Here is a 15,642-nt window from a genome sequence, read left to right as displayed (position 1 = left end):
TTTGCAAAATACTGACGTTTGCAGAAAGTGTTTTGCGAACTAAAATAATTGACATGGAAATTTCTTCTTCACTTCTATAATTTATGCATGCTGCAGAGTTATCTTGTGGCATAAAATGTGTCAGGGGGCATGTAGCGCACGGGTCACCAATGCAACGCATGCACCCACAGAAGGTTTTCTTGGCACGCAGAGGATCTCTTTCCCCTCTCCTGCCCTGTTGAAATTCAGCTTGAACGAAGTATTCTGTTGTAGCCAATAGAACAGGGGGCAGAGTGTCCTTGATTGCAGTGTTTGCCTGGTGCCCATGGCAGTTTATCCAGTTTGCAAATGTGCTCATGGGCTGAAAAGTGACCCCTGGTGTAGAGGAACACACACACGGTGCCCTCCTCCTTCCCTTGGATATAATTCCCAAACATTTTAATCTGTCTAGTGACTGTCCTCTCTTGGGCTGTGTTTCCAGCTTCAGCTTACTGTCCACAATGCCCCAGACCTGACAGCCGGTGTGATCTGCTCCTTTGAGAGCCTTGGAGAGAGCGAGGGGCAACTGCAGGTGGACGGAGGGATCCGATGTCTTTCTCCTACATTGAGGGATGAGCCCCCTGGGGAATACGGTGAGAGCTTGGAGGTGGGGAGGGAAAGTTGGTGAAGCACAGTGGTTCTGAGAGACTGAGCTATGCGCTCGAAGGAAGTTTCTAATCTGCATGAACATGCTACCTAGGTTTCTTTTGTTTTCTTACATATTATCTTGTTCTCATTTTGTATTTTAATGTTGTGAACTGTCCCATGATCTTTGGATGAAAGGCAGTACAAAAAAATAAATAATATTAATAATAACAGGTGGCTATGGAGTAACCACTGTCTATCCTAGCCCCTGACTCCCCACCCTTTCTCACTGTGATATGCAGTAACACTGAGCTGCTTTACAAGGCACATCCATGCAATACATTTAAAGCATTCTTAAAAAGGTAAAGGATCCCTGACAGCTAAGTCCAGTCGCAGATGACTCTGGGGTTGCGGCGCTCATCTTGCTTTACAGGCTGAGGGAGCTGGCGTTTGTCCTCAGACAGTTTTTCCGGGTCATGTGGCCAGCATAACTAAGCCGCTTCTGGCGCAATGGAACACCAAAACCAGAGCAGGGCACGGAAACGCCATTTACCATATTTTTCGCTCCATAAGACGCACCAGACCATAAGACGCACCTAGTTTTTGGAGGAGGAAAACAAGAAAAAAGAGATTCTGAATCTCAGAAGCCAGAACAACAAGAGGGATTGCTGCAGCGATCCCTCTTGCTGTTCTGGCTTCTGTGACACCTGCGCAGCCTGCATTCGCTCCATAAGACCCACACACATTTCCCCTTACTTTTTAGGAGGGAAAAAGTGAGTCTTATAGAGCAAAAAATACGGTACCTTTCCACCGGAGCAGTACCTATTTATCTACTTGCACTTTGACGTGCTTTTGAACTGCTAGGTTGGCAGGAACTGGGACCGAGCAACGGGAGCTCACCCCGTCATGGGGATTCAAACCGCCGACCTTTTGATTGGCAAGCCCAAGAGGCTCAGTGGTTTAGACCACAGCACCACCCGCATTCTTATACCACCTTAAACAGTCATGGCTTCCCCCAAGTTTGCAAAGAGTGGTGGGAGTTGTTAGGAGACCGTATTCCCTGCAGAGCTACAGCTTCCAGAGTTCCTTGGGAAGAGGGACTGATTGTTAAATCACTCTACGAATTGTAGCTCTGTGAGGGAATTCGGGGTCTCGTAAAAGCTCTCAATACTGTTAACGAATCACTGGATTCTTTGGGGGAAGCTATGGCTGATTCAGAGTAGTATAAGAGTGCTTTAAATGTATGGTGTGCTTGTGACCACAGTGTCATAATGATTACAACGCTATTTTGTATGTGAAGCACTTCAGAATGTTCAAAGTGCTGCGTTTGCTGCTGCTGATAAAATGTAGGAAAGGTTGGGACCCAAACAGCACTTCAGCAGGGGACCCTCTTTAAATCATGGGCTGAGCTCTCAAGATCACTCAGTACAGACTGGCTACCACTCTGGTGGTTCCTTTCCCATTTGCAACTGGAGGTGTTCAGAAAATGGTAAATGAACTATTCCCTCTCCGCCCACATCCAGACACAAACTTTGTAAATCGGATGCTTATGCTTATGAGAGGGGAGCTTCATCTGCTTTCCTAATTTTGAGTGTGTAACTTCAAGTTAATGTAGAATGTGATCTTGCAAACAGATGCTTACTGATCTCTCTCCTTTCCAACTCCCCCCCCCCAATACCAACTCAGGTGATGTTCGCACTGTTAGACTCCGACTTCTCTCAAAGGAGACAGGGGTTGAATTCGCCAGCACTAATTTTGTCTTCTACGACTGCAGCCTTCTGCGCACGTGAGTTTTGACCCTGGGGCCATAATCTCCCTTCTTCAGACCCCAGACCTGGTCCCAGCTTTGAGCAACTGTCCCCTCGCCCCAAGACAATGCTCCTTAGTCTTGATTTCTTCCCTTTAGGAAGAGCTCTGATCTGGCAAACTAAAGGCCTATCCAGCCAACATCCTGTTGCCCAAAATCGCCACCCAAGCGCTCCTGGGCGTGCTTAAGTCTTATGTTACCCATAAAGCACCCATGTTGCATGCCTTCTACTAAGGACGTAAATTGCCCTGTGGTCTTCTGACAAAGGGCAGTATATAAATTTACTAAATAGTAATAATAATAGTATTCTGCTGGGAGCTGCCCAGAGTAGCTGGGGAAACCCAGCCAGATGGGCAGGGTATAAATAAAATACTACTACTACTACTACTACTACTACTACTACTACTACTACAACTAATCTGTGAACTGCAGCTGGGGGGCCAGGTCCCACAACTTGCATCATGGGCTAATCTAAAATGGGCGACCCAGCCAGATGGGCGGGGTATAAATAATAAATTATTATTATTAAATTATTAACATAATAAGTTTTTATATGTGCTGAAAGCCACCCAGAGTGGCTGGGGTATTAATGATAATAATAATAATAATAATAATAATAATAATAATAATAATAATCAAATATATTATGAATAAATAATCAGTGGATCCCCAAATGCATGTTTGGGTTAAAGGTGGGTCCCGGGTCTGAAAACAAGGAAGAGAACTAATGTAAAGGCGGAGTTGTTACCTTTTCCCTCTTCAGCAAGTGCTTTCCCACCCAGAGGCTTCCTTCCACCATCTTTTACAGCAGTGTTTCCTAAAGTGGGTGATACCGCCCCCTGGGGGGCACTGGAATGTTCGGGGGGGGGGGGCTTGTAGCCTTGGGTGCATTTGGGGGGCATTGAATAAAAATAAGGGGGTAGAAGCATAAAGAAAGAAGAGAATTTTGGAAAATTATTTGTACATGATGCTTACCGCCAAGTTGGGCACCGTTGCAGGATGGCGTCCACGCCTCCCCTGGATCCAGCAGGGTTTTCCCGGGCTTGTCTGAACACTTTTTGGCTTCACCCAGACCCGGGAAGTGGATTGCAGCTATAGTACAAACGTTTTTAATTGCATTTCCTTCATCATATTTAGTGGAACATGGCTTCAGTGTGGTCACAAATCTGTTAACTAAAAAAATGAAACTGACTTCAAATAGCTAATCATGGTAATTTAAGAATGCTGCTGACAAAAATAGACTCCAATATTAATAAATTGATAGCAGTGCACCAGGTTCAGCCTTCTCATTACTATTATTTTTAATATTATTTGTAATTTTTATTTTCATATTATCCTTCGTTATCTAATTTTTGTGTGTGTAATGCAAATGTTACTATGGTTGATTTTAATAAATTTATAATTACAGACTTCAAGGTGTCTTACTTACAACATCTTTTTTACTATGTTGTAGGAAGTAGGTAGAAATATAGTACATAAAAGAACGCCCATTTGTTACTGCATCTTTCTGTTTGTTCAGTTTGTTCAGAAGATAGATTTCCTGGGGAACCCCAAGCAATTTTGTTTGGGAACCTCTGATTTACAGAGCGTCACCAGAGTACAGTGGACGCTCAGGTTGCGAACGTGATACATGCGGGATGCACTTTTGCAACCCGCAGTGTCTGCAACCCGCAGCGCCGTGTCTGCGCATGTGCGGGTTGTGATTCGGTGCTTGTATGCATGTGCAAAGCTCAATTTAGTGCTTCTGTGCAAGTGCAAGCGCCAAAACCCAGAACTAACCCATTCTGCTATTTCCGGGTTTTGGCGGTCTGTAACCCGAAAAAACGCAACCTGAAGAATCTGTAACCCGAGGTATGACTGTACATGATGCTGAACACAATAACATCAGTATGTGCGCACACACACACTCTCTCACACACAGCCCCAAAGAGAGCCAATTCAGAATATTTCTGCAGGGGAGAGGCAGGAAGACTTTCTAGGCTTTAGTCTCAGAACTCCTCTTGAATTGGGGCATCTGAACCAATGCAAAGGATGTCTGAGCATGTGCAGAGTGCTTTCCCCTTTACCAGGACCCATAAGCAGCTCTATTTGCACAGGGGTTTGGTGGTGGTGGGTGGGCTCTTTTCAGGCCAGAGGGTGAGAGCGGCTGGGCCTTGTTCGCCTCTTGTTTTTAGAAAGAAAGCGCTGAAGGTGCCTGTGCAGCAGCACTCGTTCTGCAGCCTTGCTTGTCCTTTCTCATGGCTTGGCACACGCTTCCTTCCTCCCTTGTTTCCTCACCCCCACCCATTTTAAAATAGGAAGTCACATACAATCTCTTGTTTAATTTTGAAGAAGCGCTTTCCCCTCTCGGTTCTGGGGCACCCAGCCTTATACACCGCCAAGTCCATTTGTGGCAATGGCTTCAGTCAACATTCGCCCCCCGGGCTTGTCTCTGCAGCAAGCAGATGGCTTTGGCAGGACTTTGGGAGTTGATTCAGTCGGTGTCCCTCCCCCCTCCCCCCCTTTCCCATGAACTCCATATCCTCAAGCAGAACAATGGCAACAGGGAATAAAAGGTCCAGGAAAGAAGGGGGTGGGTGGCTTTTGTGGGACAGGGTACATGTGGGTGTACACCTGTTGTTGTTGTTGTTCTTGCTTCTTCTGCTGCTGTTTCCCTTTATTGACTTTTTATTTCCATTCTTCCTGCAGATGCTTGTCGTGTGTGAGCAGCCACTACCCTTGCCACTGGTGTAAATATAGACACACTTGCACCCACAACGTTGCCAAGTGCTTCTTCCTAGAAGGGCGAGTCAACACCACGGAGGTGAGAGCAGTCCTGGCAGTGTAAGGTGTTCTTTACTCCCTCTTGCCCCGCTGCACCTTGTGGGAATGTCTGCCAGGCCCTGGAGAGAACCTCCAGGCTTCATTCAGGGATACCAATACGCCACCCACCCCAAGCCATGCCCCCTCTTACCCTCCCCACTCAATGTAGTCCCCTGCAACCTCCCCTTTGCTTGTTGGAGAATTCCATGGGAGTATGTATGGTGGGTCTGAAGCTTCAATAATAATAATAATAATAATAATAATAATAATAATAATAATAATTTTTTTTACCCTGCTCATCTGGCTGAGCTTCCCCAGCCATTCTGGGCAGCTTCAACAAAATATTAAAATACCGTAATACATCAAACATTAAATCAGAGTGTATTGCTTGGGGTAGTGCAGGCAGAAAAAAGGAGGAATAAGAGTTGTGAGGTGGGACAGGAAGGTAAAGGTATCCTTTTACCTGACCGCTGAATGCTGCCCCGGCAAGACAACATATCTTCAGATGACATGAGCTCTAGAAATTATATTTGAAATGTGATCAGAGAACTGAGATTTGTGGAAGTCTAGATTGTCTTTAGGCTGTTTCCTGTGTTGTAGCATGCAAGCGAAGAGCTGTTCTTCCTTGGACGTTTTAAAGCAGACATTGGATGGCTACCTGTCATGGATGCTTTAGCTGGGGTTGGACTAGATGGCCATTGGGTCCCTTCTAATTCTATGATTCTGCCATGGGATCTTTGGTACAAATGTACGTTTCCACAGACCAGGGAATCCCAAGCAGTCAGAGGAAAGTCAGCAGGTGGCAGATTGACGGCATTGGCAGCCGATAATAGCACTAAAGTGCCTGTGCTGGGGCGGGGGTCTGGATCAATGCTGGTGGGGGGCAGGAAGGACCAGGGTATTTGCTGGGAGTGGGGCCAGTCGCTCATAATCAATCGTCTGGCCCAGGCGGCGGGATCAATAGACCTAGAGACGCCCGGGGCTCTTTGTGGGTAGGTAATTGATAGCAGCTCCCTTTGAGGGGCCAGCGTTCAGGTTGCGGTCGGATGTGGTGGCTGGAGCTGGGAGTGGCCTGGACAGCAATCTCAGAGGCTCTGGGAAGCAGAGCATTCAGTGTAACAGTTGGGGTTGAATTAGCACTGGCAAAACGGGTGTGCGCTCGGAAGGACGTGTGTGTGTGTGTGTGCGCGCGCGCGCATGCTGCACACTAGAATTGAGCGAGAGAGCGGGGAGGGAACTTAGTGCTTCGCTCTTCTCTTCTGGCCCTGCCTTTTGTCTTGACCCCATTGTCTTGGGTCTGGACAGGAAGTTGCACCCAGGGCTTGATTGTTCTCCAGGTCAGGACCACATTTCCTCTATTGCTTCCTGGCGTCACTGCCCCCCCCCCCAACCTCCCTGCTAGCCATGTAAACAGAGCAGCACGCCTCCCCCCACCTTTCCTCTGGTACCAAGGAGCAATTAACTAGACTCTGGTTTCCATGGCAACTCAGAGCGCCCAGCAGGCTCTTTCATCTCCATCTTTCTCCTGCGGCTGCCCCAGGCAAGAGGAGGAGGTGGAAGCCAGACTCCTGGGTTTTATCTTGTGCTCAGGACAGGGGTGTCTGGGGGTGGGAAAGGTCATGTTTTTGGGGTGGGGGCAGAAAGAGCCTCAGTTCTTGTGGTGGAAAGGGTTGTGTGTGGAGCCAAGATTGCGCCCCTAGTAATACTTGGGAATCAGTGGAATGGTAAGCCAGTGGGCTTACTTGTAAGTAAGCCTGCCTGGAGCAGGCGGGGGGGGGAGCTATTTCTCTCCCTCCCACACGCCCCAGTCTCTCATGTCTGCTGTTGCAAATGTACACTGGTTATAATTTAGACCAGGGGTCGACAAGGCTTGTTCTAGTGGAGATCCTCTGTGGGCTGGGCCGGCACAGCGTGGCACCGGAAATCACATCTGCGCATGTCTGCGATGCCAGAAATCGCTTCTGCGCATGCCCAGATGCCGAAAATTGCACCTGCACAGAAGCGATTTTTGGCGTCTGGGCATGCACAGATTTCCGGCACCGCGGACATGCGCAGACGCGATTTCCAGCATCTGGGCATGTGCAGAAGCGATTTCCGAAGCTGCGGAAGAGTGCCCGCGTTGTGATGTGCCGGTTTAGCGCAGCACTGGGGGACTCACTGAGCGGGCGGCTCAGTTTGGAGGCAGCGCATGAGCCGGTTAAGCGACCCTCATGGGCCGCTTCCAGCCTATGGGCCTTAAGTTGCTGACCTCTGATTTAGACCCATATATCTCCTCTGCTTTAAGTCCTGCACTGGGAACGTTCAAAAGTGCATGGAAACAGTACAAGAAGGGGTGTGTGTGTCAGTCAATGTGTCATTTTTAATACCACATGCAAATACCTTGCCTCTCTCCTGTAGGGCTGCCCTGAGCTGCTTCCTGGTGGTGAGATACTGATCCCAGTGGGAGTGTTGCAACCCATTACCCTGCGTGCCAAGAACCTTCCTCAGCCTCAGTCAGGACAGAAGAACTACGAGTGCGTCCTGGGCATCCAAGGCCGACAGCAGAGAGTCCCAGCCGTGCGCTTCAATTCAAGCAGTGTGCAGTGCCAGAACACCTCGGTGAGGCAGCCGCACATTTTACGCCTGTATTTTGAATACCTCTTTCCCATGTTCCGCAGCATTCTGCAGCCGCGAAGGCTGGAAACATTGGAATGGAAAAAAGGAGATTCAGTGTCTCGATGTTCTGGGGCTGCCACCGGTTTTTCTTCCCTGTGCTTCATTTCCCCTGCTTCTTAACAGTTGTAAAATGCCTCCTTCTGCATCTGTGGCACAATCTGCACACATGTTTTAAGGGCAAGGACCAGAACCCATCCCAACTGATGATGTTCCAGTGGTTGGAGTGTTGGGTTCAAGCCTTTGCTGTTGACTTGTTTTGACACACCATCAAATGGCTAACTTTCTTGGCCTCAGTTGTCTGTTCGTATAATGGTAATAAAGGTAAAGGGACCCCTGACCATTAGATCCAGTCGCGGACGACACTGGGGTTGCAGCGTTCATCTCGCTTTATTGGCCGAGGGAGCTGGCATACTGGGTCATGTGGCCAGCATGACTAAGCTGCTTCTGGCAAACCAGAGCAGCGCACAGAAACACCGTTTACCTTCCCGCAGGAGCAGTACCTATTTATCTACTTGCACATCGTGCTTTTCAAACTGCTAGGTTGGTAATAGTAGCCTAATTAACAGTATTGTACTCCTGTAATGATGAATAAGGTGCAAAACACAAAGCGTTCTGTACACTGAGCGTTAGATTGCTTACATTTTTGCATATGAGCTTTAGCACGCTCCCAAAGTATAAAAAGCATCCCTCTTTTTTTAAAAAAAAAAAAGACAGCAACTCTCTCCTTTGTAAACCCCCATACCATCCCTGACCATTGGTTATGTTGGCAGGAGATGAAGAGAGTTGGAGTCCAACAACATCTGGAGAGCCACAGGCTCACCATCCTGCTCTTGCCCCGTGAGTAGAGTTGCCCAAACCCATGTGAGGTAGGAAGGTTTGCCAGTGAAACCAAATCAGGCTGAACTCTCAACAAAATTTAACAAAATGGGCTGCAAGCAGAACTGCAGTTTAGGGTGAGTAGCTAGAGAGATGCATGTTGGGTCAAAATAAATAAATAAAATATAACTGCATAAATGATGATGGACTAAATTGACTGTGAGTATCTAGGAAAGAGATTTAAAGTCACAGTGGGAAAATGTACTTAATACTTCACTGTAGTGTACAGAAATAGTGGAAAGGGGGAAGGCTAATTCAATGTTAAGAACTGGCAAAGGGACAGAAAATAAGTCTGCAACTACGGTAGTGTTCTGTGTGGCGTTATCACTCCATCTGAAAAAGGACATCACACATCTGGAAAAGGTTGAGAAAGGACAACTAAAACATTAACTTGACTGAAGCACAAAGCTAAAGGGGATTTACAGAAGAGCTTTATAAAGCTAACTATAAAGCAGTTGGATAGTGAGATTTCCCTTTTCGCTCTCAAATAATTTTAGAACCCAATGAAATTCAGGGCATTGTTAGCATTTGAGCAGTATTTAGTTGTTAGTCCATTTCCCCTTCTTTCAATTAGACTGTAGTAGTTCATACCTGCACTTACTTGAGTTTGTATATTGAGAAGCAACTTTAGTCTTTCCTGTTCATACCTGTAAGTGTTCTCATTTTTGGTGTTTGTCTCTGCCTTCTAATTTCTTGATTCTATTATGCCAATTAACTACCATCAGGGCATGTACATAGATAGCTGCAGGTATGCTGCTGCTGCTGCTGTTTAAATCCCCAACAAGAAGTTGCAAAAGCACACAGGCAGTAGTAAATTCTCAGTGAACACTTCTGTTGTACTCTGGGTTTTATTTTGAAAATCTGAGGGATCAAAAGAAATAGCCTTAGCCTCGTGTGTGTGTGTGTGTGTGTGTGTGCGCGCGCGCCTGGCTGCTTTGTCCTCTGTTCAAGAGTGAAAGTAGTTACAAGCGCAGCTGGAAAACACGCGAAAATATTGAGGCAGTAGTAGGCATGGGAAGGGGAACAGAAGATGATTATTGATCTACCCACCCAAAACATCAGAAGGAATAATCTGCAACCCAAGTGAAGCAGTTTGGAGCCCAGTTTCCCCCAACTTGCCAGATTTTCCCTTATTGAGTAAGCCCAAATTTTACAGGTGGAAGGCATTGAGAATGACATTATTTGAGGGTAATGTCAAGTGGACTACACAGATAAATGGCAGCCCAAACAGCTGCAAGAACATATTACGCCCTGAGAGTGTAGAAAGTGGGATGAGGGTGAGTGAGGGAGACTGTTTCCTCCTCCTCTTGTAATACTGGAATTCAGGGTAATCCAATGAAATAGATGGACAGTAAATTCAGGACAAACAGAAGGAATTGCTTCTTTGTGTAATGCATAATTAACTTGTGGAATTTGCTGCCACACGATGTGGTGATAGCAGTTACGTTAAGATGGCTTTGAAAGGGGATTAGGGAGATTTATCATCCATGAATTTATCAATGGCCACTGAATGACAGTTGCTGGGAGCAACTGCGCAGGAGGGCTATTACTTCCACGCTCTGCTTGTAAGCTTCCCATAAGTTGTACCACTGTGGGGATGATGGTGCTGGGCTAAATCAAGATGCTGGACCTTTAGTCTAATCCAGCAGGGCTTTTGCCTCTTGAGTGCCAGGTGCTTGACGCAATCCAAAGGGGAGAACTCTTGCTTTCAGTGCCTAATGAGCTGCTGCCCTCATGGAGTGCCTTTGAACTCCCAGAGGCATCTGGCGGGTTGGCTGGCTGGCTGGCCGGCCACTGTTGAGTAGTTCCTGTGTTTTGAGATTTGGAAGTGTAAATCTAAATGAATAATGATTTGAGCTAGCTATACTAAAAGAGTGAAAAGAAGCATGCAGATTTATCCTCCAATAATCCTTAGCTTTGTAGGACCCACTTCCAGAGCTGGCCAGAGTCAGGTCCACCACCCTCACCTTTGCTTCCTTATCAAATGGCTGTGTTTATGTGGGGCTTCTACTGCATGCTCCACCGAGGTTTCCCTCAGTATTATAAGCTAATACTGCACTCTGTAATCCTTTCCCCATGGCTATTATTAACAAAGGTTGCCCCCCCCCACACATATTGGGCCATTTGTCTTCCACAAAAATTAGGAGTGGAATATTGGCAAATTTGGGTGAGTGGGCAAATTGGAAGAACTTTCCCAATGGGTGTGGGCTTACCCTATAGATGATGAGTCCCATATTACAAAAGAGACATTGCCGGGCTGGGCTTCTGAGGGCAGGAGAGCTATTGGTTGAAGCAGCGGCAAAGCTTAAACAAAAAACTAATTCTTGGCCACTTCATGCTTACGATAACCCGCCCAGCTGAAAGTTCTGGGTTTTTACCTGTCCCAAAGATTAATGCCATCTTTGGGGTAATGTGTGTGTGTGTTTTGCCCCAACACCCTGAAAGTAACAAAAACATCTGGGCTATTAATGATTTCGGTCTGCAAACAGGGTCAAGGGGATTCTGGCTGCTGTGCAATGGAAACAGGGTGAGCATCCTCCTTTTTTCACTGCTTCCCCTTGGGGTCCAGCTACTCCTCTTTTTCCCCCTAGCTGCTGCCCCTTGCCTATCCAAGACCACCCAGGTTCCCATATCAACGTGCCCTTGAGTCTGAGATTGCTGAAATTAAATGCTTAAAGTTGACCCATGGAGAAGGAGCTGTCATCTAAGACTTGATCTAAGACTATACTAAGTCTGCCCTCTTTGCCTGCCTTTTGATTTGGCATTCTTTCAGGGGTGGCTCTGCTAGTGCGTTTCCTCCTTCTTAGACTCAGTTTTGCCCTTGTAGAACTTGGTAGGGAAGATGGTGGCGTCAAAACTTGAATGAGCTGGCTCTGTCTGTCATTGGTGCTATCTCCACCCACTGTTGGTCTCCCTGGCTTTCATCATACTAGTCTCGATGGGCACAGACCACCACAGGTTCTACCTCCCTGTTGGAAGTAGTATGCTTCTGAATACCAGTTCCTGGGAGAGAACTGTTGCACTCAGGTTTTGCTAGCATGCTTTCCATAGGCTTCTGGTTGGCCCTTGTGAGCCCTTGGACTAGATGGGCTATTGGCCATCTTATATTCTTACAAAGGACCAACCTGGCTTGCATTTCCAGTCCAGATGAGGCAAGCCAGGCTAGCTCATCTCCTCCTAGAATCTCGTTTCAGTATCAAAAGGAGGTCAGATAGGAGGATTTATTGTAGTCTATAAGTGTTCCATCTTCCTCTCCAGGTTCATGTATTGCAGAGCCTTCATTCTGAGTGTTGTTGGGTAGTTGGGACACAACAAAGGTTCTATTAGTGTACTGACCACTCAGCTTGCTGCCTGATATTTGCCTTGCCTGATTTGAAGGAGGTAGTCTTGGACTTTTAGTGATGAGGCTCAGGACCTTATGGCAACCATGAGAACCACCAGGCTATTCCAAGAATGTTTTGTACCCAATTCATTTGATATTCTTCATGTGATGTTCTTTGTTGAGGGTGAACTGATAGTGGTCCTTGGGTTGAGGGATTTCTTGGCTGTTTCCCAGTCATGGGCAGATCACTATCTGGTGGTGACTCCAGTCCTCTGCAAGAGTGGAGTGAGAATGGGGGCAAGGAGGTTGGGCCAACTCCAAAAGCTGATGAATCCAAGCAGTTTCCTGACAGCCCTTCTCCTGGAATACAGAGGAGGTTGGGGTGATGAAGCAATAGGGATGCTCGCTGGAATGTGAGTGGAGAGGAACTTGGAATGAGACTGAACAAATCCAGGCTACAGCTCATTTTAGAGGCTCCCTCGTGGCAGCGATGGCAGCAAACAAAAACTAATTTTCTGCCACTGTTGTATCTCTGATGAGCCATTCAGCAGAGCCAGTGTTGAGTGGACAGAAATCTTCTGCATTTAGGTCCCCAGGGTGATTGTAATGAACCCTTGGTAGCCTGTTGAGATTTATCTGCCAAGCACTTCACCAGTAAAAATTGCTCTCATCTTCTCCAACTTAGATGACACTTTAGATCCAGTGTAAGTGCTAGAAGTTGGGCTTTTAGATTGGAATTTCTAGCGACAGACAGACAGACAGACAGACAGACAAAAAACAATCATCTTATAATCAGGGATTATTTGGTATGTGTTTGTGGGGAAGATCTCCCCCTTTCTTTGCTCTCCTATTGGATTGCTTCTGTGGGGTTTGGCATTTTCTCCTCCTGGTGACTTCTGTTTCTATTAATATTGGCATTTGGCAGGAAACTACCTCACTTCTGCACATTTCATTGTCGTGAGATTAGGCTGTCATGTATTTTTTTGGTGAGGTTTTACAGTCTTCTTCGCGGTGACTCATACATTTCTGCTGTAGCTGCTGAGGTAGCATTTTCAGCCTGAGGAATGGTGATCAAACTAAGAGGGCTTATATGTGTTTTGCGTTTGGGGTTAGGTTCTGATCCCTGTGGTGCTCTGCACTAAAGGGAACATGGGCTGGTTTGGTGCCAGGCGTTGAGTACTGTTGGGAAACTGACTTTTATCTGATCCGCAGACACTTTTGGGCAGCGGCCGCGGCGGGTGGTGGTGGTAGTATATGTGCACAGAGAATTTCAGGAGGATAGCTTTGGTGTGAAGGTTCATCAGAGTCTGATACCAGCTACTGCATTCCATCTGCACAAGGATTCCTCTTGCACTAGGAGCCTTGCCCTCTGTCCCCCTATGCAGACCCAGTTCCCTGCCCAAATCTGTTCCAGAGGGTCAGAGGGTTGGAAGAGATTTAGGGGCTGCTTGGGGGGGGGGGGGAGATCGGGAGAATGTTTGGTTGAGAAAGGAGTTGACAGAACAAAAACTTAGTGCTGTGTTGGGTTTCACCCCGGTCTCCAATCTGGATAAAAAATCACAGATAATAATTATAGGTGGTCTTCAAACCATTTGGAATTCATGATTGCATACCTTTGCGTGGAGCTATGCCCAAACCCGAGGGCGTGTGCATGATGTATGAATGATATTTTTGCCTTATGCATACATTTAAAGAGCATATATGGGCATAAAGTATATGGAGGTGGCATGCAGCTGTGAGCCGCCCCTCTCATGGCTCTGTGGCCACTGGGGTCTGCCTCCATGTCCACCACCAGCCTTCCTGTGTGGAGCAGGAAAGTCTGGTGGATGATTCTTTGAATGTTTGGTTGAACATGTGGGGAGGATTATAGTGGTACCTCAGGTTGCATACGCTTCAGGTTACATATGCTTCAGGTTACAGGCTCCGCTAACCCAGAATTATTACCTCAGGTTAAGAACTTTGCTTCAGGATGAGAACAGAAATCGTGCGGCAGCGGCACAGCGGCAGCGGGAGGCCCCATTAGCTAAAGTGGTGCTTCAGGTTAAGAACAGTTTCAGGTTAAGAACGGACCTCTGGGACGAATTAAGTACGTACCCCGAGGTACCGTTATATTGTTATTTGTATATTCAGGTGAATGTGTGACTAGTCCCCAATGCTGAGAAGTTTGGGGTAGACTCAGTGGGGATGCTGAGGGTTAGGATAGCAGGTGCAGTCGTGCACCCCTGTTTATGCCAGCAAACTGGAGCTCTTTGTGTCCAAACTGTGGCCTTGGTTTTTGAAGGTCCCCCCACCTCGGGACATGGTGAACTGAGATACGAATATGTCAGAGCTTTCCCAAAGCCAGGCCCACAAGCCAAAATTACTTCTGTAGGAATGGTGAGAATCTACTATAATGGTTGTAAGTTGGGAACCACCTTCCTTTCCCTCCCCACCCGTTTACAACTCTCCTCCAAAACTGTAGCATGCTAACTGCATCAGTCCATGGCTTGGCTTGCTTGTCTGAGCTAACTTAAGCTATTTGCTCTGCAGGCACCTCACAGAGCTTCACCTGCTCTCAGTATTGGGGTACCATGGAAGTCTGAGGCAGGTAGTGAATGGATGTCCTTCCTTTTGGCTCATTTCAGGGCAGCAAGTCTAGAAGGAGTGATTAATGGTGTTTTTGGGTGCTGCTTGGCAGCAAAGGCTTTATCTTCCTTCCCACCTTCCCCTCCACTTAATTAACACTGTTGCCTTTCTATAAGTTAAGTGGTATGGAAACACAGACGGAATGGAATGAAGGATTCAACGTTGCTTTTTTTTTTTAATAAGGATTAAAGAGTCTCTTCTTTTGGCTGGGGCAGAAATAAACAGCAGGACTTACTGAAGATCTGTGCTGGCACTTGTTCTGTTTACTTTTAACATGCATTAATGATGTGAGAGAGGATGGACCGACTCTGAAGAGGCTCAAATGTTCTGCAGGCAATGCAGAATAATTCCAGCTGGCAAAGTACAAAGAAGGCTGCAGAGATGTGTCAAAAATAAAAATAAAAGTAAACCAGGTGGCTGAGGAACAAGATGTCTGAGAACACAGAGGGCTGATATAGCAGCAGAGTTATATATGTGATGGAGGGAATATTTTATTTTTCTACATGTGTGGCCCTAGTCAACAAGTTACTTCAACTACAGTGGTACCTCGGGTTACATACGCTTCAGGTTACAGACGCTTCAGGTTACAGACTCCGCTCACACAGAAATATTACCTCAGGTTAAGAACTTTGCTTCAGGATGAGAACAGAAATGCAGAAGTGCAGCGGCAGCAGGAGGCCCCATTAGCTAAAGTGATGCTTCAGGTTAAGAACAGACCTCCAGAGCAAATTAAGTTCTTAACCCGAGGTACCACTGTACTTGGAGAAAAGACTGGGGAGCGACACTTGTTGCCATTGCCTCCATGCCTCCCTCTTACCTCAGGACAGGCAGTTGTGGGGGCTGGATATGGTGCAAGGGATGCCCCCACCTTCAGACTCCTAATGTTCATTTATTTTATTAAACAAGATTTATATACCACTTATATCAGCAGCAACAACAAAAAACCACGAGT

At 46.8% G+C, this 15,642-nt stretch overlaps 1 protein-coding gene across 3 annotated transcripts in view; it reads left to right on the top strand.

Annotated features, from left to right (window-relative positions):
* The window catches only part of PLXNA3 (plexin A3), a 70,574-nt gene that overhangs the window by 21,574 nt on the left and 33,358 nt on the right, over positions 1-15,642 (top strand). For all 3 annotated transcript variants that reach the window (XM_083718228.1, XM_083718229.1, XM_083718227.1), the window contains exons 7-10: positions 461-611; positions 2,290-2,389; positions 5,099-5,213; positions 7,610-7,810. In XM_083718228.1, the coding sequence (XP_083574354.1) occupies positions 461-611; positions 2,290-2,389; positions 5,099-5,213; positions 7,610-7,810 (567 nt within the window). The remainder of the gene's footprint in view (positions 1-460; positions 612-2,289; positions 2,390-5,098; positions 5,214-7,609; positions 7,811-15,642) is intronic.

This window comes from Podarcis gaigeae (genome assembly GCF_964106915.1).
Source record: "Podarcis gaigeae genome assembly, chromosome: 17".
Classification (NCBI taxonomy): domain Eukaryota; kingdom Metazoa; phylum Chordata; class Lepidosauria; order Squamata; family Lacertidae; genus Podarcis; species Podarcis gaigeae.
This window is presented reverse-complemented; position numbering and strand designations above follow the sequence as displayed.